The sequence below is a fragment of the Neolamprologus multifasciatus genome, chromosome 23, assembly GCF_963576455.1.
Source record: "Neolamprologus multifasciatus chromosome 23, fNeoMul1.2, whole genome shotgun sequence".
NCBI lineage: Eukaryota > Metazoa > Chordata > Actinopteri > Cichliformes > Cichlidae > Neolamprologus > Neolamprologus multifasciatus.
This window is the reverse complement of record NC_140460.1, coordinates 30,398,178-30,420,187: the sequence shown is the minus strand read 5'-3', so window position 1 is coordinate 30,420,187 and position 22,010 is coordinate 30,398,178. Positions and strand designations below refer to the sequence as shown.

At 38.8% G+C, this 22,010-nt stretch overlaps 2 protein-coding genes across 2 annotated transcripts in view; both read left to right on the top strand.

Annotated features, from left to right (window-relative positions):
* LOC146491946 (uncharacterized) overlaps window positions 1-22,010 on the top strand; it is a 99,661-nt gene that overhangs the window by 24,109 nt on the left and 53,542 nt on the right. The gene's annotated exons all lie outside the window — the stretch shown is intronic.
* abcb11b (ATP-binding cassette, sub-family B (MDR/TAP), member 11b) lies at window positions 291-20,823 on the top strand. The gene is made up of 29 exons (XM_085151636.1): window positions 291-939; window positions 1,026-1,114; window positions 1,249-1,267; window positions 1,909-1,938; window positions 2,019-2,070; window positions 2,165-2,469; window positions 2,610-2,697; window positions 4,522-4,655; window positions 4,725-4,896; window positions 5,122-5,246; window positions 5,335-5,509; window positions 5,748-5,861; window positions 5,952-6,062; window positions 6,149-6,274; window positions 6,720-6,923; window positions 7,009-7,179; window positions 7,378-7,579; window positions 7,714-7,783; window positions 8,200-8,302; window positions 8,497-8,664; window positions 11,543-11,647; window positions 11,937-12,098; window positions 12,656-12,859; window positions 13,474-13,715; window positions 14,299-14,455; window positions 14,580-14,777; window positions 16,323-16,529; window positions 19,145-19,291; window positions 19,756-20,823. The coding sequence occupies exons 2-29, from the start codon at window positions 1,036-1,038 to the stop codon at window positions 19,954-19,956; spliced, it is 4,071 nt and encodes a 1,356-aa protein (XP_085007762.1). The 5' UTR covers window positions 291-939; window positions 1,026-1,035; the 3' UTR covers window positions 19,957-20,823.

The following is a 22,010-nucleotide window of genomic DNA, read 5'->3' as shown; positions in this document are numbered from 1 at the left end:
AGTCATTTTCACAAAACTTTTATTCATCTTTATTCATCTTCATTTAAGCATGCACTTCTAGAAGGGAAGACGAGGCCGGTGTGTCCCTCTGCAAAATCTTCACCCCTTTGTTAGTTACAGCCAGCTTTATAGAGGCGTCCCCATCATAAAACCCCCCTACGGTGTGCTGCAAACTCTGTCTGTGTGAGTGCTCGTGTGTGACTGTGTAGCATACCTGTATGTATGTGTGTGTGCACGTATGTGAGTGTGCGTGACAGTTAAAACACTGTGGGTGTAGGTGACTCTGTAGAGGTCATAAAAAAACCATTTCCCTTCCAGACCACAGTTATCCAGGTCAAATGTTGAGACCCCCACCCAAACATTCTCTGGGGAATTTCCTCTCAGGATTAACTCCTCTCTGTTTTACTTTCACAGTTCAACTGGGGAGGGTCTCCTATACTCTGCTCCTAAATTCAGGACACCATCAGGCCTTTATTACATTGAGGGCAGTGTCAATGTCTCTACAATAATTCTAGATTCTATGTTAACACATTTCTAAACTCTAAAATAAGCTAAACATTTCTACAAACCATAACCTACTACAGCTGTACACAGTTTAAAAAGCTATGGATTCTAATATTCAGCTTGACATTAGACTAGGATAAACGGTGGTTGGCCTTTACAAGTAAAAGGTTTGCTTTTGCAAGGTCATTGGCCGTTTTCAGGTCACTTACCTTCTAACAAAACAATCCAACCCCCTGTTCCATCAAATGCCTAATCTGGTCAATAACAGCACGCAAAGAGCTGCCAAGATATTCAGTGTTTCAGCTTCTTCGCAAGTGGCAAGCTGTGACAATCACCAGGGATTAAACAGCTTCATGTCAGGATACTGGACTGCCAATTGAATCTGACTTGGATTTATGATACACCTCAATCAAGGATAAATAGGATAACAGATTTGTAAGATATTCTCTTTGCAAAAAACAAACAAAAAAAGCACTCTGGTACTAGTGGGATTTCAATTTTGTTTTCCTTTTTTTTCCTAGATGACTCAACATGCCAACGGGATCTGTGAAACTGCAAAGCATAAAACAACTAGGACAGGAAAACCACAGCTATGAGGTTTCAGATGAAGGTAACGTGCTATTTTTTAATGTAGAGAACTTATTAAGAAAACTGAGTTATAATCAACAATGAAAATGATGTTAAACTTCATTTTATAAAAATTATTTTCAATGACAGATATAAATAATGTATCTTGTCTTACAGAACCAACTGGCTCATATATGTAAGTTTAATGTTTTATTTATTGATCATGAGAAATTTTAGAATATCTGAATTTTCTAAGTAAAATGTCATTATCAGTCTTATTATTTTTTTGTGGATCAACTAATAATTTAATGCATTTTAAAAAGACTGTGTCAGTAGTTTCTGTTCTTTTTGCTCAACACATCACTGTCTTTAGATTCAACTCAATCACGTGAAAGTTTGGTATATCGCAACCTTGCTAATACAAGTTTGAAGGGATAGAAAAGTACTCTGTTTTACATAATAATCTAATCATTTGATTTTTCTTTAAATGACACTTCTTATGAAGTCTTGATCTTCCTGAATATTTAATAGATCATTTAATTTCAAATTTACTTTAAATGTTAAGCTTAAATATTCAATTCAATTCAATTTTATTTATACAGCGCCAAATCACAACAACAGTCGCCTCAAGGCGCTTTATATTGTACAGTAGATTGTACAATAAATATATAGAGAGTTGATAAGCAATCATCAATTGATGACCCATTAGGTATAAATATATGACTTGTTCATTTCTTGATAAATACATTAGACTCATGAATTCATCATAAGCCCTGCATGAATGTGTTTCTCAAGTATCTGTTTGTCTAATTACTCACTGTCCTGTTTTCCATGCAGAACAATTACACATTCCAAGAAGGATGAAAAGTAAGTAGCAAAGAGCAAGCTCTGAATACTTTGTCACATTTGAGTAAATAATCAACTCATTGGACTTTTATGTCAAATAGAGCTCAGAAAAATGAAGAGCAACCAGCCATTAGAGTCGGCTTCTTTGAGCTGGTAAAAATGCCTTACACTGTTTTCAACGTGCCCTCCTTTATCAATTTGGATCCACCTAATCTAGTGTGTGCTTTGTGTTGATGCACCTGCCCAGTTCCGCTTTGCCACGTGCAAAGACATACTGATGATGGTGGTGGGTTGCTTCTGCGCATTGCTGCATGGCTCAGCCCAGCCTCTCATGCTGCTGGTGTTCGGCCTTCTCACTGACGCCTTCATCGAGTACGACATTGAGCTACAAGAACTGAGTGACGACCGCAAGGAGTGCGTGAACAACACCATCCAGTGGAAAAAGAACTACACTGCAGCGTACAACCTGTCAGCGCCCATAAACCAGTCAGATATCGGCCTTCTCAATTCAACTCTCGAGATGCTCGTACCGCTGGAGAACAGAACATGTGGGTAAGTGGGTTGTGAGAAATACAATATTTCATTTCTCAAAACAAAATATAGTTCAAGCGGTGGCTTCTGCATTGTAATCTCTATGTGTTTTGTAGTCCTCATGTGTGACTTTTGAATAATATGTGTGACTTAACTTACAGGCTTCTTAACATTGAATATGAAATGACGATGTTTGCCTTCTATTATGTTGGGATTGGAGCAGCTGTGTTCTTGCTAGGATACCTTCAGGTTAGTCACTGAATATTTTAATATAAACAAACTTGTGTTATAAGTCCTCCTTTACTCATTAAAAAAAAACACCCATCAACTGCACTCTGACTCAGATCAGCTCATCCACCATCAGCTCAGCCCTGTCCCCCCCCCCCACCCCCCCGACAATTTTTCTTTTAATGAAATTGATATTTTTAATGCTAAATTATGATCCCTGTATTTTACTATTTTACAAAAAGCTGAAAAAAACAGTAAAACACTTTTGTTTTATAGATGCCACAGTAGTTATTTATTTGTATTGTTCTTTTAATTTCCTTTTTTTTTTTTTTTTTTTTACCACAACACAGAGGTAATGATAGATTGTAATTTGCAACACAGATTGTGATAATTCTAACCATTTAGAATGGTCCCAAAGAAGTGAAGATGTAAGTTGAAAGCGAACAATGCAATCTTCCAAAGCAGGGGTGGGGAAATCCAGGCCTCCAGGGCCGGTGTCCTGCAGGTTTTAGATATCACTCTGGGTCAACACACTTGAATCAAATGATTAGTTTATTACCAGGCCTCTGGAGAACTTCAAGACATGTTGAGGAGGTCATTTAGCCATTTAAATCAGCTGTGATGGACACATCCAAAACCTGCAGGACAAGGTCCCTTGAGGCCTTGAGTTGGACACCCCTGCCCTAGAGTCACAATCAGGAAAACCTGATGAGCCTAGGTCTAATCTATTAACGTGGCTTTCCACTATCTCTCCTTGCTCTGTGCTGCTGTTTCTTTATGCTTATGCTTTTTCATTGTACATGTACAATGACAGTAAGAGGCTATTCTATTACTGCTATTTTATGTCCATCAGTTCACCGCAAGTAACAACCTGGACCTGTGGCATTTTCTGTTTTAGAAGTGTAGGTGTTAGTGGAGGGATGTCTAACCTAACTGCCAAAAGGACATTTGGAACAATACTAGGAAAATGTGCATTCCTGGAAGTGAAGTAAATAAAAAATGGCATGACCTAAAGAGAAGTTGTATTGGGAGGCTACATAGCACTGAAATTTGAGCAACAGTCTATGGTTTCTAGGTTATTTATCATGATCAGGCTAACCTGAATCTGAAGATTGCTGTAAGTGATGATAGAACCTAAAAACTCAGGGAAATTGAGAGTTTACTAAAAGCCTCATTCTACCTTTTGAAAAGCTGCACAGGATAAAAAGTGAAGGATTTCAAATAGGTCTGGTGCAGGCATTGAGCAGCTTCTTCTAGTAAAAGATTCCAGGTCATCTTTGATTTCCTCCAGCAATTAAGAAATAAGATGGCTTGAAAATCATTAGTCACTGTTCTACTAATGCCTTCTTTATTTCCTTACTTTATTTATTTATTTATTTTTATAAATGTCACTGCTGATAGGGTAACACTTCTGACACACCAACCAAATGAGAGAAAATGTAAATATTCCAGTCCTTTTTAAATCCCAAATATGCCCTTGGTTTCTGCTCAGGAAATATCACATGACTCTGTTGGCTAGTAAAAAATAAAAATAAATTTTGCACAACATTGCAAAATAACCATCTGGATTATTTTCTCAGCAATGCTCATCCTGAGCATCAGAAGACTATGTGGAATGTGCATATCTCTTCAAATGCTTAGTGTTAACCTACCTCTTAAGCAATGAGTGCCCTTTCATGTGTTAAGTGCCCCTTTAGCTGTTTCACAGGTGTAATTTGTCTTTTTATAAATCAAAAACGAGGTCAGGAAGAAGAGTGCAGGTCCTGATGACACCCTGCTGCCCTGCTTGCTTTTATATTTGCTAATTAACAAAAGTGAACATAACCTCTCTTCAACAACTGACAGATCTCCCTGTGGGTGACTGCTGCTGCCAAGCAGATTCAGCTCATCAGGAAATTGTACTTCAGCAAAGTGATGAGGATGGAGATCGGCTGGTTCGACTGCACCTCTGTCGGGGAGCTCAACACTCGCATGTCAGAGTGAGTAGAATGTGATGATATGGACTACTATGGTTTATCTGTATTACAATTGTTATATCTTTATTCTAGTGACATAAACAAGATCAATGATGCCATTGCGGATCAAGTTTCCATATTTGTGCAGCGTTTCACCACCTTTGTGTGTGGTTTTTGCGTTGGCTTTGTCAAAGGATGGAAGTTAACACTTGTCATCATCTCAGCAAGTCCGCTGATTGGTGTCGGAGCAGGTCTTATGGCTCTGGTGAGACTTGTTTGATATTAAGATTCCAGCTTGATTTTATGACAAAACAACTTTTTGACTATTCTTGTTGGGGTTGATTACTTTGACCTCATGCGGTAAATTGTCAAATTCATTTCTCCTGTCTTGTTGAACAAACCTCTCTTGACTTGTCAAGACTTGATTTAACTTTACATTTCAGCTTCACTTCTCCTCTCCATTAACTTGACATCACTTTGTTGTAACTAGTTTGTGGCTAAGCTAACCGGGATGGAGCTGCAGGCCTATGCTAAAGCTGGGTCTGTAGCTGATGAGGTCCTGTCCTCTATCAGAACTGTGGCTGCTTTTGGAGGAGAGAAAAAGGAAGTGCAAAGGTGAGGTATACAAGAAAGGTACAGCATGTTTGCTATTTTCTTTGTACTTCTAAGGGTAGCTCAAATGAACTCTTCTTTTCTTCTAAAGGTACGACAGGAACCTGATCTCGGCTCAGCGCTGGGGCATTAGAAAGGGTTTGATTGTGGGGTTATTCACTGGCTTTATGTGGCTGGTTATCTTCCTTTGTTATGGTCTGGCCTTCTGGTATGGCTCCTCACTGGTTGTGGACACTAAAGAATACACACCAGGAACACTTTTGCAGGTATCACATATATTATGCCAAAATATGAATTGCAGCCTATAATAACGGGTAAATCCTGCTTATCTAAATTTTTAACTTTTTGACTTTTCTGCCCTATTTATTTTGCATTACACGTGTTTATTAGTGCAAGATAAAACAACAAAGTGGCACTTTAAAATAACCTTTCATCACTCTTGATAAAATCCAGATTTGTTACACTGAACAGTACTAATATACTGACTTTTATATGTTATTTCAGGTGTTCTTTGGGGTTTTAATAGCAGCCATGAATTTGGGGCAAGCCTCCCCGTGTCTGGAGGCATTTGCGTCAGGTCGTGGAGCTGCTACTATAATCTTTGAGACTATAGACAGAGTGAGAAGACTTAACTTGATATCTTTTAAGCCTTTCCAGAGAAAATCATTGACCTTTTTTTTAACATTGCACCTTTTAAAATGATACCAGGAGCCAGAGATTGACTGCTTATCTGAAGCTGGATATAAGCTCGACAGGGTCAAAGGGGACATTGAATTTCACAATGTCACCTTCCACTACCCATCCAGACCTGAAGTAAAGGTACTTACAGACATCTACACACATATGCATAGTTGAGATGGTTCTGGTTTCAGGATCTTGTCACAAAGTGTCCTGTCTTTGCTAAGATCCTGGACCAGCTCAATGTTGTAGTGAAGTCGGGGGAGACCACAGCCTTTGTGGGGTCAAGCGGAGCTGGGAAGAGCACCGCCATTCAACTCATCCAGCGTTTCTATGACCCTAAAGAGGGGATGGTAGGTGTGAAGCTCCAAATGGTCATGTTCATCATTCATCAGACTCTTTCATCAAAGTGTGATCATTACCTGGATACACACCTCCATCCTTTGAAGCTTAATTTCTAGCTATTTTTAAAAAAACCATCCCCTAAGGCTGATGGAAGTACATGATAATCCGTTTTATTATTCAGCAAATGATCCTAACAGCCTCATTTTTCACTTTTACTGGAATTACAGGCCCATACACCCCACACTGTCTTATTTCTTTAAGCTTCTTGAGTAGAAAATAGCTTGTTATTGCCCGATGAAGGGCATCCATAAGACTAACAACCCTATGATTTGAAACTAGGATTGTTGCAAAGACCGAAAGAAACAAGGAAATGCATTATAGCAGCAAAGTGCTGTAATAGCATCATCCATCAATTTTAGCACAAGCACCTGCTCTCTGTGGCCTCCATCTCAGGTGACCCTGGATGGTCATGACATCAGAGGGCTGAACATCCAGTGGCTGCGTTCTCTGATCGGTATAGTGGAGCAGGAGCCTGTGCTGTTTGCCACGACCATTGCAGAGAACATACGCTACGGTCGCCCTGGTGTCTCTGACAAGGACATCATCACTGCTGCAAAGGAGGCCAACGCGTACAAATTCATCATGGACCTGCCACAGGTGCAGATGAGCAATAGGCTTTTAAGATTTATAGGTGATCACAACGTTTAAACACTGGCTGACAACTTTTTCCGTTCCTTGATAGAAATTTGACACCTTGGTCGGGGAGGGTGGAGGCCAGATGAGCGGCGGGCAGAAACAGAGGATTGCTATAGCACGAGCGCTGGTCAGGAACCCCCGTATCCTGCTGCTGGACATGGCCACCTCAGCTCTTGATAACGAGAGTGAAGCTGTAGTTCAAGAAGCTTTGGATAAAGTATGTCTGGCTCATCTATGACTAAATTAGATATTTAATATCAAAAGGTTCAAAATTTGTAAGACTTTCTTAAAAAATGGCTGCCACCGTCACTACAAGGGCCAAATACTGACAAAACTAAAATTTTCAGCCTCTGTTTTGGGAATGAAGAAGAAATGATCAAATATAAGTATTTAAGTATTTTAAACTTCCTCACAGGTACGAATGGGCCGCACAACTATCTCTATTGCTCATCGTCTGTCCACCATAAAGAACGCTGATGTGATTGTGGGCTTTGAGCACGGCCGGGCCATAGAGAGGGGAAAACACAATGAACTTCTGGAGAGGAAGGGTGTCTACTTCACTCTTGTCACCCTGCAGAGCCAAGGAGACAAGGCTCTGAATGAAAAGGCTCGGCAAAGTAGGTCCAGCCCTTTGGGAATGACGAAATCCACTCTGCTTCAATCTAAATGTTTTGAAAGACTTATGCATGTAGAAATTACAAGAATCTAGTGAATGTGACCATCTCCTTCTATTGAATTTCTTATTTCTTAGTGGCCGACCATGAAGAGGAGCCCGAGAGACTAAAGCTATCTAGAGCAGGCAGTTACCGTGACAGTTTGAGGTATTACACAAACTCATTCCCAATCACTCCTTCTCTTCATCACATTTGCTCATTTTCTTGGTTGAGTTTTTATCCATTTTCTTGGGCCTGACTGTGCATCTAAATAGGATTATTATAGTAGTCATTTTGTAGCTGAAATTGACTTTTGTCAGTGCATAAACTGGCACCTTAATTTTCTTAATTACCCTTTTGCATTTAATCTGACATTTGGCACATTTAGCTGATCATCCAGTGCCACTATACAACAGGTATGACAGTAGAGGAGGCTAGAGATACTCTGTCACCCTAATACAAGCATCCAGTAATCAGTGCCACAATAGCAGCACCACTCACAAACTCGAGTACCTACAATATTCAGTAACCTATAATGTGCATTACTCTTTTTTTTCTGTAATTAACTAATTAATTCTTTGCAGAGCCTCCCTCCGCCAGCGGTCCAGGTCCCAGTTGTCAAACCTGATCCCAGAAGCCTCCGTTCCAACTGGAGACATTTCTATATCTCGACCAGATAACTACAAGGTGTGTATGTGTGGGTGTGAGTTGGTTTGTGTTTCTTTTATGTATGAAAAGTTTGCCAACAAACAGCCAACAAAAGTTACAAACCAGTGGAGTATAAAACTACTTGTTTGTATTTGTAGTTTTTTCAATCCATGCTTACACATTATATTAGTATAATGCTCCTGCGTAATATAACTTTATATATTTATGCTCAGAATGCATTCCTAGAAGAGGACGATGAACTTGTGGAACCTGCTTCAGCTGCCAGGATCCTAAAGTACAACACACCTGAGTGGCCATATATGCTTTTTGGAACCATTGCGGCTGCAATAAATGGAGGGATCAACCCCGCCTACTCTCTGCTGTTCAGTCAAATCCTGGCGGTGAGGTTCAAGTCTCATGTTTTGAATCTGAATCTGAAAGCTTGTAGAATGTAGGCATTAAGTTTTGGACCAAACCAGATGTACAAATCAAACGAGGGGCAAAAGCAGCAGTCAACATATAGTCGCACCAGAAGCTGAAAATGCAGTGTTCCCTTCATATTGTTCAGCATACAGTTTAGGTCAGGAAAGCATTTATGTCAAACTCATATAATTCACTCAATAATATTGTGAATTTCTAGTACTGACATTTTCCACAGGAAGAACAGAACAGAAGAGGCAAAATGGTTGCACAATCACCAAACTAGCAGTTAGATGTAATTCAGTTAAATCTATTATTGCCAAACTGTGTCCTTCATCTCTTATGGTTTGGAGGTGCACTAGTGCTGCTGGAAAGGAATTACCATTGCTGAAAGATATATAGAGCAATGTATGCTCCCATGCATGAAATAATATGACCTGCAACTAAGTGCATAAACTTCAGTGCATTAAAAAAAATACAATGTAATTATATTTACATACAAATAATTAACATTAGGTACAATAGAATAAACAACAATTTTTTTTAAAATTTTAATTGTTAAATAACAATTTTTAAAAATTGTTATTTAATATTCTTTATGTTGATGTGAATGATGGATTTTTAATTATTCAGTTGCCCTTTTTTTAATCCTATAATATACTTAAAATTCCTTCCTATATAATGTGTTTCTCTTTTCCTGTAAAATACCCAGAAGTCCCCAGGAAACCACTGTTTATTCTGGGCAGGGCTAGACTGGCCATCGGGCATACCGGGACTTTGCCCGGTGGGCCGCTCGTGATTTTTCATTTTTATGGGCCAATGGGGTTTTGTTTGTTTTCCTTTTTTAACGATATAAATGAATGGTGGTGGATTGGCCAGTTGGTCATGATCGACTCTGGGCTGGACCAATTACAGCCGAGGAGGTCGGACTTTAAAGTTGAGGTGAAAAGGAACACGATTTGTCCCGTACTACTTCAGCTAGAAAGTTGCTAATTCAATCATGAAACTAATCAATGATCAGCTGATCATCTTTTCTCTCTGCACCAGAAAGAGGAAACCGACGGAGGTCGCGCTAAACAACAGCAGCACGTTTAAGCTTGATCAGCTGTTGTTAGAATTTATTTAATATTAATCTCTAGTATCGGCTGATGTTTGCTGGAGCCACAGCTGTAAAAGCTGCTGGTCATGATTTGTATATCTGGTGAGAGGGAAACGTGAAGATGAAACCAGGAGATGTCCTTACTGAATCATCAGAGCTGAACAGGTGATGGAGAAACAGGTTTACCCTTTAGGTGACATGAATGAGTTGAAGGGAAGTTATGAACTGTTTCTGAGAAATAACACCAGGATCCTTTTCTAAGTAGCTGACAGCTGGTAACTGTGCAGGGGCGGATCTAGCAAAGTTTTGCCAGGGGGGCAGGTAGGGCATTAACAGGGAGAGGGGGGCACAAATACATACTTTTCTTTCTTATTCTCATTTAAAATGTCTAGCTTTTATTAAATAACTATCTGAATGTTACAACCAAACTTTTCATCTGATGTAAAATGTATAGAAATCCATTATTGTATTCAGTAAATATTAAGTCTAGAATATACCCTAGTAAGATATAGTATTCTTTCATTCGTTAAGGTACCATCTGTGCAGTCTGCAATTCTGTTGAAGAAAGATGTTGAATCTATTTAATTACTGGGGAAAAATGATAGATTTCTGTGCATTTTTTTTTATATGTGCATTAAATTAAAATCGGTTTTGTCAATTAATTGTCTTGAGGCAGAGGGTGGGTGAGTGGTTCCCTATTTCTTTTTTCTTTTTTTGCTGGGAGTTGGCAACCCAATTAGTTAGGTATATGTAATTATAAATTAGGTTGTTTTATATTTTTGCTAAGTACTGTTTAGAAAACCAGAATAGGGAGGGTGGTGTAGGTTTAAGTTTATTGTAAAGGCTTTATGGCTTTTCCTACAATACCATGGTGGGCAGGTCACTAGTCAAAATGCCCAGGCTGATTTTTTTGTACCAGTCCAGCCCTGATTCCCGGTCACAAGGATAATACTGTCCTATTTTTACTCTAGTGTAAATGACAGCTGGACATGTGTGAGTTAGTGTGTTAAGCATTCTTAGATTTGTGTGTCTCTTATCTTTTTTTATGACACTGACATATGCGCATGAAATCTGGCTATAAAGTCATGTAAAACTGTACATGAGACTCAAGCTCTTACTTCAAATCAGAAGACTTTGACAAACGACCGGTTTAAATTGATAGTTTGACAGTGAGCTGTGATATTCATTTTGCAAAATAACTATGTTGTGTTATGAATATGTGACAAAGCAAACAGCTTGAAAGTTAGTTGAAAATCTTTGATCGTTTTCACCGTGGATGCCATAGATGATCATCTTGAATTACACGCAGTAGGCAGCCCGATCAATAGAATGGTCACATTTCATTCTAATTAGCAGCAGTGACCAATACATTATCTGTGTAAATGATATGTTAGCTGGCTAGTATAATGGAATGGCTTTTATATAGCATTTTTCTAGTCTTACTAATCACTCAAACCCCAATATTCAAACAGCCCTTTATTCTATGACTCTGAGTTGATCACATGACAGCTTTAAAAACTCTAGCCCTGTCAGTTTGGTTTGCCGTTAGTTTGCTGACTTATTAAAATGAATTTTAATACCCACTAAATATTTTCCAGTGTAAATGTTTTGTGCTATCCCACCCTTGAGGTCCTGTTAAACTGTCATCAGATTCTTTTAAGTACAGTGACACTGTGAGCTGAAATAAAATGAAATCAAATTAGTCAATGAAATTCTTCATTTATTTGAAAGCACTTTTTAAATGCCTATATGTGTTTTAGACTTTCTCAGTACAAGATCCTGTGGCTCAGAGGAAGGAGATCAACACCATCTGCCTGTTCTTTGTTGTGGTTGGCATTGTCTCTTTCTTCACCCAGGTGCTACAGGTAGAGTAGTTTGCTTGCAATACTGATTTCTTTAGTGCTTCTTTGCAGCCTTAACACCTGCTGGTGGTCAAGGTTGAAGGAAGGTCTGTTTATTTTGGTAAATAAATGCCTTCTGCTGAAGGAAAACATTTCCGTACATCCTGCAAAGCAAAGGCGGTTCTTTATACTCAATTTATGAGTGGGAAACCTTTTTTTTTTTATGGGTTACTCATTCAGTAGATCACATTCGGTATGAAATCACTGTGGAAGTGTTTTGGATTTAATATTTTGGGTGTGCGTGTGTCTCCAGGGTTACACCTTCTCTAAGTCTGGAGAACTGCTGACCCGCAGGTTACGTCGGCTTGGCTTCCAAGCAATGCTGGGCCAGGAGGTTGGATGGTTTGATGATCACAGGAACAGTCCAGGAGCTCTGACCACACGTCTGGCCACTGATGCCTCACAAGTGCAAGGAGTGAGTTATAGCTTTAATTAAAAAAACAAAACAAAAAAATTAAGTACATGTTCATGTATATTGGGCTATAAAGTTATGCTTATAATTAATTCAGCTACTTGGATGCTGACACTAAAGACAGTATAAAAATAGATATGCTGTGATGTCACACATTGTTTCTGATAAGATTATTTATAGTTTTAGCTTTAGTTTAGCCTAACCTGGGCTATCAGCTAGCCATTCCTTGATATCACTGGTATCACTGGAACTATTGCTTAAGCTGCTGAGCTTTCTGTTTCTTTTTACACCTTTCAATAAATTCTAAAAAGTCATATTCAGCTTAGAATGTAATTTCTGTCATTTATGTAGTTTATGTCTTTTCTTTTTAAATCACAATTTTAGCCTAAATTGCACATGTTTCTTAATTCTAGCAAGTTTGAGAATAAACAACTGAAAATAATTTTGTAATAGCTTGTTTGTTGTTTATAGAATCTTATATGTATTAAAATTTTGTTCAGTCCATGTGGACAATCACCAGAAGCCTGAGTCAAGTGACATCATTGCTCTCTTCCTCCAAGGCTACGGGCTCACAGATCGGCATGATCGTCAACTCTCTGGCAAACATTGGCGTTGCACTTATCATTTCCTTCTACTTCAGCTGGAAGCTCACACTGCTGGTCCTTTGCTTCCTGCCGTTCATTGCTCTGTCAAGTGGCTTCCAGGCTTCAATGCTCACAGGTTTCGCCAAACAGGACAAGGAGGCCATGGAAGCGGCTGGACAGGTCAGATATGATTCCCATTTTACTTGCATTTCATATCAGTTTATGTCATCCTCCAGTCTGAAAATAGTACAAGTGCATTATTCAGATATAGAATGACAAGTAAAATGCATCATTACAGTCCCCAACTACAGTTTTAGGCTGCAGGTTTCATCCCTGCAAAAACCTTCAGCTGAACATTTATCGGGGTCCAGGGTTCAATTTAATAATTTTTTTGTTCCTGTAATTTGGGGAGTGAAGTATTCAGTTAATACTATCAGGCTCCAATGGTGTAGGGGCCAGCCATGTTCAAAATGCAGTCAGGATGCTAAAGGGAACTACTGATAAAATTTAAGGAGAATACAGTGGGCTGAAAAGTTCACAGTAAAAAGTGGACTACAAACTTTCTTTATGCTATGTGAATTATCCTAATGCAGTAAGCCCAACCCATTTAAGTAAAGTGGATTAGATGTCAATTTAATAATACCTAAGGGCGGAAACTAGATAACTGTAGCTGCAAAAAACAGGACATAGATAAGAAAGAGCAGCTACGTTATCTACATCCTTTTCTCCTTTGCACATTAAAGCACACAACAACTAGGCTTGCTTTAGACTTTACTCTAGTCCTTTATGCGCAGATTTCTGGTGAAGCTCTGAACAACATTCGCACCATCGCTGGCTTGGGGAAGGAGAAGACCTTTGTGGAGATGTATGAGGCCCAGCTGGACGCGCCATATCAAGCAGCCCTGAAGAAGGCGAATGTGTATGGAGCTTGCTATAGTTTTTCCCAGTGCATAATTTTCTTGACAAACTCAGCCTCCTACAGGTTTGGAGGTTATTTGGTGCAAAAGGAGGGGCTCCATTTCAGTTTGGTGTTCAGGTGAGAGTCAAGTCAATGTATATGATGTATATGTCTAATACTAGTCTGCATCATCCTAAAAAGATAACTTCAGTAAAGGGTTAAAAATTATTTGTAATAAGGACATCTTTTTTTAAAGGTCCCCCAAAACACATACTCGAGACAACTTTGTAGATTTTTCTTCTTTTAAATTGTGCATAAACTTGTTGATGGCTCCCAAAAGCATTTGGTCAAAGTGAAACTTGCTAAGTTACATTTAGCCTACAATTAGTGGGGGTGTAAGTATAAATTTGAGCCTGTATGTATAATTTCAAACTTGTATATAATTGTGAACAACAATTGAGTTGTTAAAAAAAAACAGCAAAAAAGATTGTTTTGTTAAAGTCATGAAAAATGCATCTTGGAGGATTCAAAGGGTTAATTTAAGTCCAATGTTACCATAATGTTACTGCCCACGATGAGTGAAAAAGTCTGACCACACTTGACCAATGTGTATCGTGTGCATATGTGTGTAGGTGGTATTTCCACATTCCCACGTCATGGTGCAGTACAGTGGGCTTTCATTGTTGCTGGGGTCTATTTGTGCTTTTGCTATCTCTTACAGGGTAATTTCAGCCATTGTCACCAGTGGCACAGCCCTCGGCAGAGCCTCCTCTTACACACCTGACTATGCCAAAGCCAAGATCTCAGCAGCACGTTTTTTCCAGCTACTAGACCGCGTGCCTCAGATCAGTGTCTACAATGACAAGGGAGAAAAATGGGTAAGGTGGTGCATAAGTTATGTGTGAAGTACCATGCACTTTGAGGGTGTAAGAAATGTGGGTGAATGTCTTTTTTTTTAATGTGTTTTTATCCTGTCTGACCCTCACTCTGCTTTGTTTTCAGGATAACTTCCAAGGGAACATTGAATTCATTGACTGCAAGTTCACCTACCCATCCAGGCCAGACATCCAAGTCCTGAATGGGCTGAATGTTTCAGTGAAACCTGGCCAGACACTGGCCTTTGTGGGCAGCAGTGGCTGTGGGAAGAGCACTAGTGTACAGCTGCTGGAGAGGTTTTATGATCCCAACCACGGTAAAGTGGTAAGAGAGACAAAATACAACAGGCTTAATACGCAACAGGCTCAATATGTAAACCAAATGAGTATGTTATGAATGGCTCATATTGTAAAAAATGGAGATACCAATAGTATCTTAGAGCTTTTATTGTATTATTGAGGTGGATGTAGCGCAGCATGTAGAGTAGGTCATCTACTAATTGGAAGGATGGTGGTTTGATACCTGGCTGCTCCAGTCTGCTTGACTGGGCAAGATACTGAACCCCAAGTTGCTCTCTGATGCGTTCATCGAAGTGTAAATGTTTGCGGCAGAAAAATGCTAGTGAAAGATAGATAGAAAGCACTAAGGTAGAAATTCTCTTAAAATTTGCATCTACTGAGATCTGCTAAGCTAGCTACCTCTAATGAAAGTCTGCTTTACCTGCTTCTTTTTCATGAACTGAATTAGCTCTTGTCTTTTTAAGGTTGCAGAAAATTATTTACTAAAGTATAATAAACCATATGCTAAAGTATAGAATTTTCATTTGACTTTCTGTTGTAAAGGTTACAGTATTACAGTGTTTTTGCAGCATTTTTCTTTTTGTTGTTTTGCTTTGCATTTTACCACAACTCTTTTTTTGATGAATTATTACCATATGTAGTTTCATTGTAGAGTAGCAATCCTTTAAAAAGTGACTCTAGTCCACTCTATGCTACTTTAACTTAAAAATATATGCTGTTACAAGTTACTTTTTAAATTTTCATTTGACATAAAACCATGTACTTAAGTTTTAAAGTGTAACTTTATCTAATTAAAGTAACCAACAATCTACAAAATGGAACAATTGAATTGAATTGAAATTGAAATTCAGTTCTCCATGCATACAAGTACTGCTCATCATTTGAAAAGAACTGTATGTTCACAATGTCAGTGGCAATACAAGATATAAAAAAAAAATAAACATGCAGCTTTATACACGTACTGTAGCCTTAAAAAAATCTGACTCTGCACAAAATGGAGAGTTCTGACTTAAAACTGCCAATATTATACTGTCACAGCAGTTGCTGACCTTTTTGGAAATGTCAGATATCTCATTTTGGAATGAATGAGTCACACTGTGTATGAGTCTCTGCTTTCATCTTTTTTTCTCATGAGGCTCATTTATACTTTGATGTCACTATGAAAGTGAAACTTGTAATTTGTCTCAGTCAAAGAATAATTACTGAACATTCAGTGAGCACGGTGGTGGAAGTATTTCATGTCACTTCATCTTTCAGTCAGACATTCTTGCTGACTCTGTGCTGTATTTTATGAAATAGAGCACTCTACCCAGGATGATCGTTTTGATTTTATGCCAGGAAGATATTCATGCCAGGATTCAAATGGCCCTAATTGAGCTGGAAGTGGTTTGGAAACACATAGTCCTGATTCTCTGTCTGAGATTTAAAAAGGACACGATCACCTCTGCATAGTTATGAGAGAAATTACAGTTCAGATAGTAGTCTGATGGCTCATTAACTGGATTGTATTTCTAGTCTTTTGATTATTACATTGCTTTGTACTAATGGAAAAATCAATTACTTCCTGCAGCTGATTGATGGCCATGACACCACTCGCGTCAACGTGTCTTTCCTGCGTTCCAAGATTGGCGTCGTGTCCCAGGAGCCCATCCTGTTTGACTGCAGCATCGCAGAGAACATTAAGTATGGCGACAACTTGCGAGAAATCAGCATGAATGAGGTCATCTCTGCCGCAAAGAAGGCCCAGCTTCATGACTTTGTTATGGCCCTTCCTGAGGTACGATAAATAGTTTGTATATGATGCTTGTGGCTGGGATTCAAAAAGAGACAAAATGAAATAAAGCTTACTGTTTGAGCAGTAAACAGGCTGGCAACATGTAGTCAATCAGGAAAGGTAAACAACAGGGAAAAGGGACTCTATGCACTGAGTGACGATCAAGTGCACAGGTTGCAGTGTCCTCCTACTTTCTTCTTCATTATAATACTTGTTCTAACATGTTGATTAGGCATGTTGAAATGTGATTAGTCCACATTAATATGGACATTCACTTGTGCTTTTAGTAGAGATGAACAATGGGCAGCTTGGGTTTGATTACAGTCAGTCAGTCATCAGCTATTACTTATCTAAATGATTGTTTTAAATACCTTCTCAGCCCTGAATTTTACTATTATGCATCCCTAACTTTTGCCTACTCTTTAGATGCCAAATGTCAAAGTTCCTTGTAAAATCCATTAGTTTTCAAATTATAAGGCTTAGGTTCAATAATTTATTCTGTAAGCCATTAATGTGTCATTTATACCCCATTCTTCCAAGACTAGCCGAAGAAGCTTCACCATTAATCGCTGACTTTTATAGAAAGGCAAACAGAGACAGGTATAAATCATATGTTTGTAGTGACTGTCCTGTGTGGACCACCTTAACTCTGAAAACAAACAGTTGTTCATGAGTCCAACCCGTATCAAGGCAAAGCGAGTAATGGACACGTCAGCACACCATGTGAAATGGACATGCATGCAAAAGGTACAGTAAGTTGCATTAAGCTGCAGGACCAGCAGAGGGAGATGTTTTATTATAAGGCAACATGAAAAAAGCCTCAGACATTATGAACACAGCCACCTAACTTAATTGTTTCTGGCGATTAAGGACTCTTTGGGTATTTTGTGGGATTTACCGACAACAATAAAGTAAACAATTAGTATTAAAAACGCAACATGCAGCTGCTCCCTTGTTACAGATAATCAACACATTTGATAACATTAACTTTGATTTTGGATGTTTATTACAGACACCCTTCCAGCTTGAACTGAACCAACAATCTTTCATTTCTTAAGCAAATATGTAAATCACAGTTCAATTCAGCTTTATTTATAGAGTGCCAATTCACAACAATAGTCGTGTCATTTATATTATAAGGTAAATAATATTAGAAAGAATCCCAACAATCAAATGACTCCCTGTGAGCAAGCACTTGGCGACAGTGGAGTGAAAAACCCTCCAGCAGAACCAGGTTCAGGGAGATGTGGCCATCCACCATAACTGCTTGAGGTTGATGTTAAAGAGAAGAGAGCACAGAGATACAGGGCAAAAAGCAAACTATAATTGCCAATAATTTAATAAAGTAGCGTATAGACACACAGAGAGTGAAAAGAGATGAGGAAAGCCCCCCGGCAGTTTAAGGTCATTGCACAATAACTAAGGGATAGTTCAGAGTTACTTGATCCAGCCCGAACTACAGTAGCCTAATCTTAAAAGTAGTGCCAGTCTTCCAAATCCAGACTGGGAGCTGGTCCCACAGTAGAGAGGCATGAAAGGAACCACAAGTGCTCTGTTAGGATAATAAGGTACTATGGAGCCTGATTACTCAAGATTTTGTATGTGAGGAGAAGTATTGTAACTTCCACTCTCAATTTAACAGGAAGCTGTTAATAGTCAAGTCTGGGATGTTCCAATGTGATGCCAATGTCCTTTACGTTTCTGGACTTAACTGACACATCTTCAAGTTAACAATGACAATTGCTTTGCTAAATGCCCACACACCCTCACAAATCCCAGTTATAACCTCCTAGGACCTGGCGTCCACATATGTGGACATCACATTTTGGGTTATTTAGACCAAAATACTCAATTTTGCTCTACAAGGGCCTGATATCCACTTACAAGGACATTATACTGCTACTGTTCTATCGAAATTTTAAACGAATATCCTCATTTGTGGCTCTCGTTTTTCTTAGAAACAAAAATTAGGTAAAAACAAAATATGGTAATTGTTAGTTTTTACATTCATCAGGTTCCAATCAGCCCAAATATCAAAGAATAATTAAAAATGCATGCCGTGGAAGAGTTCGGGTCTTAGGAGGTTAACGAGGACACACACGAGATTTCTCCTTTAGTGTTTAATTTGACAGGGAGGTTGACAGAATAATGCTGTTCCCACAGTGATTCTATTGAAACAGGTACAGCTAGAAATGGGGGCTACAATGCTACAAAAGCCTGACTACTCATCAGTGTTTTTGTTAGTTGTTGAAATGGAAAATTTGGCTTCCTGGCTGAGTTCCACATACACTCAGCTTTAACAGCACTCTAGGTTCGGGGATCTTTCACTAATAGAACTCTTGGAAAGAGCTCATATTGTGTTGTCAGCAGTAGATAGCTGTTTCTGCGATTGCACAAAAATCATTCTTATGCAAAATGGAAGTTTGCAATCAAGTGTTACGTACATGACATAACAGCTGAGCTATATTTGGAGAATTTAAAAAAAAGCATCACTAACTACTGATGTTTTCTGCTTACTCTCATTGTTTGTTTATGTCGTTTTCAGTGTCTACTTATTTTAGGTGTTGTATTGAAAAATTGCCTATAGACACAAATTTTGTTCTCTCGCCGTGCTTCAGAAATACGACACCAACGTGGGCTCTCAGGGGTCTCAGTTATCTCGTGGCCAGAAGCAGCGCATTGCCATCGCCAGGGCAATCATACGTGACCCTAAGATCCTGCTCCTTGACGAGGCTACCTCCGCCCTGGACACCGAGAGCGAGAAGGTATGCTTCGCTGAACTCTGAACAGCTTCCATTTGCTGAGTCCACAAACTCAACATCACAGCGTAGTGCAGCTGCTTGATATTCTCCAGGCACACAGAGCAAAGAGAGCAGGCACTTAATTATTATTATCATTAACATCACTACCATTCATCATCCCTATTATTATCACCAACAGCTTACAGTTCATACCAACCCTCCATAAGAGCCTTTTTAAGATGAATACAGTCAGTTTGGCCTGTGCTGTAGCTTTTACAGCTCAAATAGCTGAACCACGCTGAGGAGCAGAGGCCTCTGCAGTGTACTGATCCTCTGGAACATTCTAATGATAGTAATCAACCCATGATTGTGAAATTGCTATAATTGTGAGGCTTGTGTGTCTGCTACGTGAGAGAATTGATCATGGCTCCTGACTATGTATGTGTGTGTGTGTCTTTGTGAGCACTAATTCATGTGTCCCGTGACAGACTGTGCAAGAAGCCCTGGACAAAGCCAGACAGGGACGGACCTGCATCGTCATTGCCCATCGCCTCTCTACCATCCAGAACTCTGACATCATTGCCGTCATGTCCAGAGGCATTGTGATCGAGAAAGGAGCACACGACCAGCTCATGGCCCTGAAGGGAGCCTATTACAAGCTGGTTACAACAGGAGCACCGATCAGCTAACCTCTCAGGGAAACATTGTTACTGCTTTAATGTCAAGAGAAGTGAGGACTTGATGCCATACTTTTTGTGAAAGGAGTCTTTTAAGAAGTAAAAAAGTTTTTGCCCGGATTTCTTATTTGTCACAGTTTTTTTTTTCAATTTTTCAATTTAAACAAATGTTATTATTAGACAAAGGTCAGACTAATCAGTGCAATCAGAGTAAATACAAAATTCAGTTTTTAAATCATTTTATTTATTAAGAGAAAAAAAAGGCAATGCAAACCCAACTGGGCCTAAATGAGATTAACCTCATTTTTTTGTACAACTGAGTTCATTATCACTAACCCCACCCAGGCCAGGTCTGTTGAAACAAGATATTCAACAGGACTTGAAAAGAACCTGTCTGGTAAAGTCAAGTTGGCCTAAAGATCTTAAAAATGAACACATCACGCCACAATCTAAAGATGAAGCTGAGGAAAGGGTTACCTTTGTGAATCCAGCAAATCAAGGTGAGAGCCAATATACACACATGGAGAAAACTTGGAACAGTAGTGACCCTTCCCAGAAGTGACTGGCCTACCAAAATTACTCTAAGGAGGTCAGAATCATCCAGGAGGAACTTGCCCCAATGCTTGAGCTTGTTAAGCTCAGTGTTCATGATTCAAAAACAAAAAAGAGACTGACCAAAAAGGTCATCCATTGGGAGAGTTCCAAGGTGAAAAAAAAGCAAAAAGACTCGTCTCACATTTGCCATCCTTTGGACTGATGAGACAGAAGCTGAAGCTTTTGGAAGCCTTTAGTCAGTTGCACTTGGGTTATGCAGCAGGACGATGACCCTGAAATGACCTGAAATACACCAGGAAGTCCATCCCTAATACCCCCCCCCCCCCCCTTAAAAAAACACAAAAAAAAAAAAAAACAAGATGAAGGTTTGAAATACTATTAAATACATTCCAATAGATAAATAGAATAGACTTTAACCTTAAACAGGCTGTTCATGCTTGTAAAGCCTCCAAAGACACATTGCCAGTTATTGCAGTTCCACACAGGGACAGGTATTGGATTGGATAACCTTTTTTCCCCTAAATTAAATCATCATTGAAAAACTGCTTTACTTGATTTTTCTTTGTCTAATTATAAAATTTCTTTCATGATCTGAAACATTTAAAGGTGACAAATATGCAGAAAACTAAGAAATCAGTAAGGAGGCAAATACTGCATGTGATTCACACATGTTGTAGGGTGGTATTTTAAGCTAGCCAAACAGTGTCTTTCTTTTATTTACTCTGTTTTTTTAATCTCGTTGATACTGGCTTTGTCTCATTGCCTACACCTTCACTCTTAGCAGCCAAATATTCTTTTTATACATCAGAAAAACTAAAAAAAAGTCCACAGCTGACCATTGCAATACAGTTTTTAATGGAAAATGGCTTGTAAGCTGGTTTTATATTCAACCAGTGATGGTGAGCAACTGAAGACATTGATAACAAGCATAGACTTGTTTACTTCTGTGTTATCATTCTGAAATTGTATTTTTTTTTCTTTTACTTGTTCAAGTTTCACCATAGTTATTATATATTTATTACTCACTTGTAATTTTGCAAATTAAATTTTCAAACAAAAGACAACATCAGATTATTTGTTTTAAATTCCCCCAAACCAATTAAGTGGACCAATGCAACTAAAAATATGCTACATCACCAATGGGCACATTAAAAATGCTATTTTGGTATATTAATCCAGTAATACTTTTGTACTTGAGTAAAAAAATGCAGAGGATTTAGTTTATAGGCAATATAGTGTTACCAGAGAAGCTCTTTCCAAAGATGAATTAGACTACCAGCATGTGTAAAGCTTACAATTTAATTTTAATTTTAATTTTCTTGTTGTTTTGGGGGGGGGGGGGGGGGGGGGGGGGGTTACCCAAAATTGTCATTGCTAAGTTAAGCTAATCACCTGGTGCCTTTAGATCCATATTTAGACTTCCATATAATTGTTTTATAAGATGCAGTTTTATTTCCAGTTGTAGTGCTCCTCAATGAAGTTGTTTCTTTATAGATTGATAACACATTGTT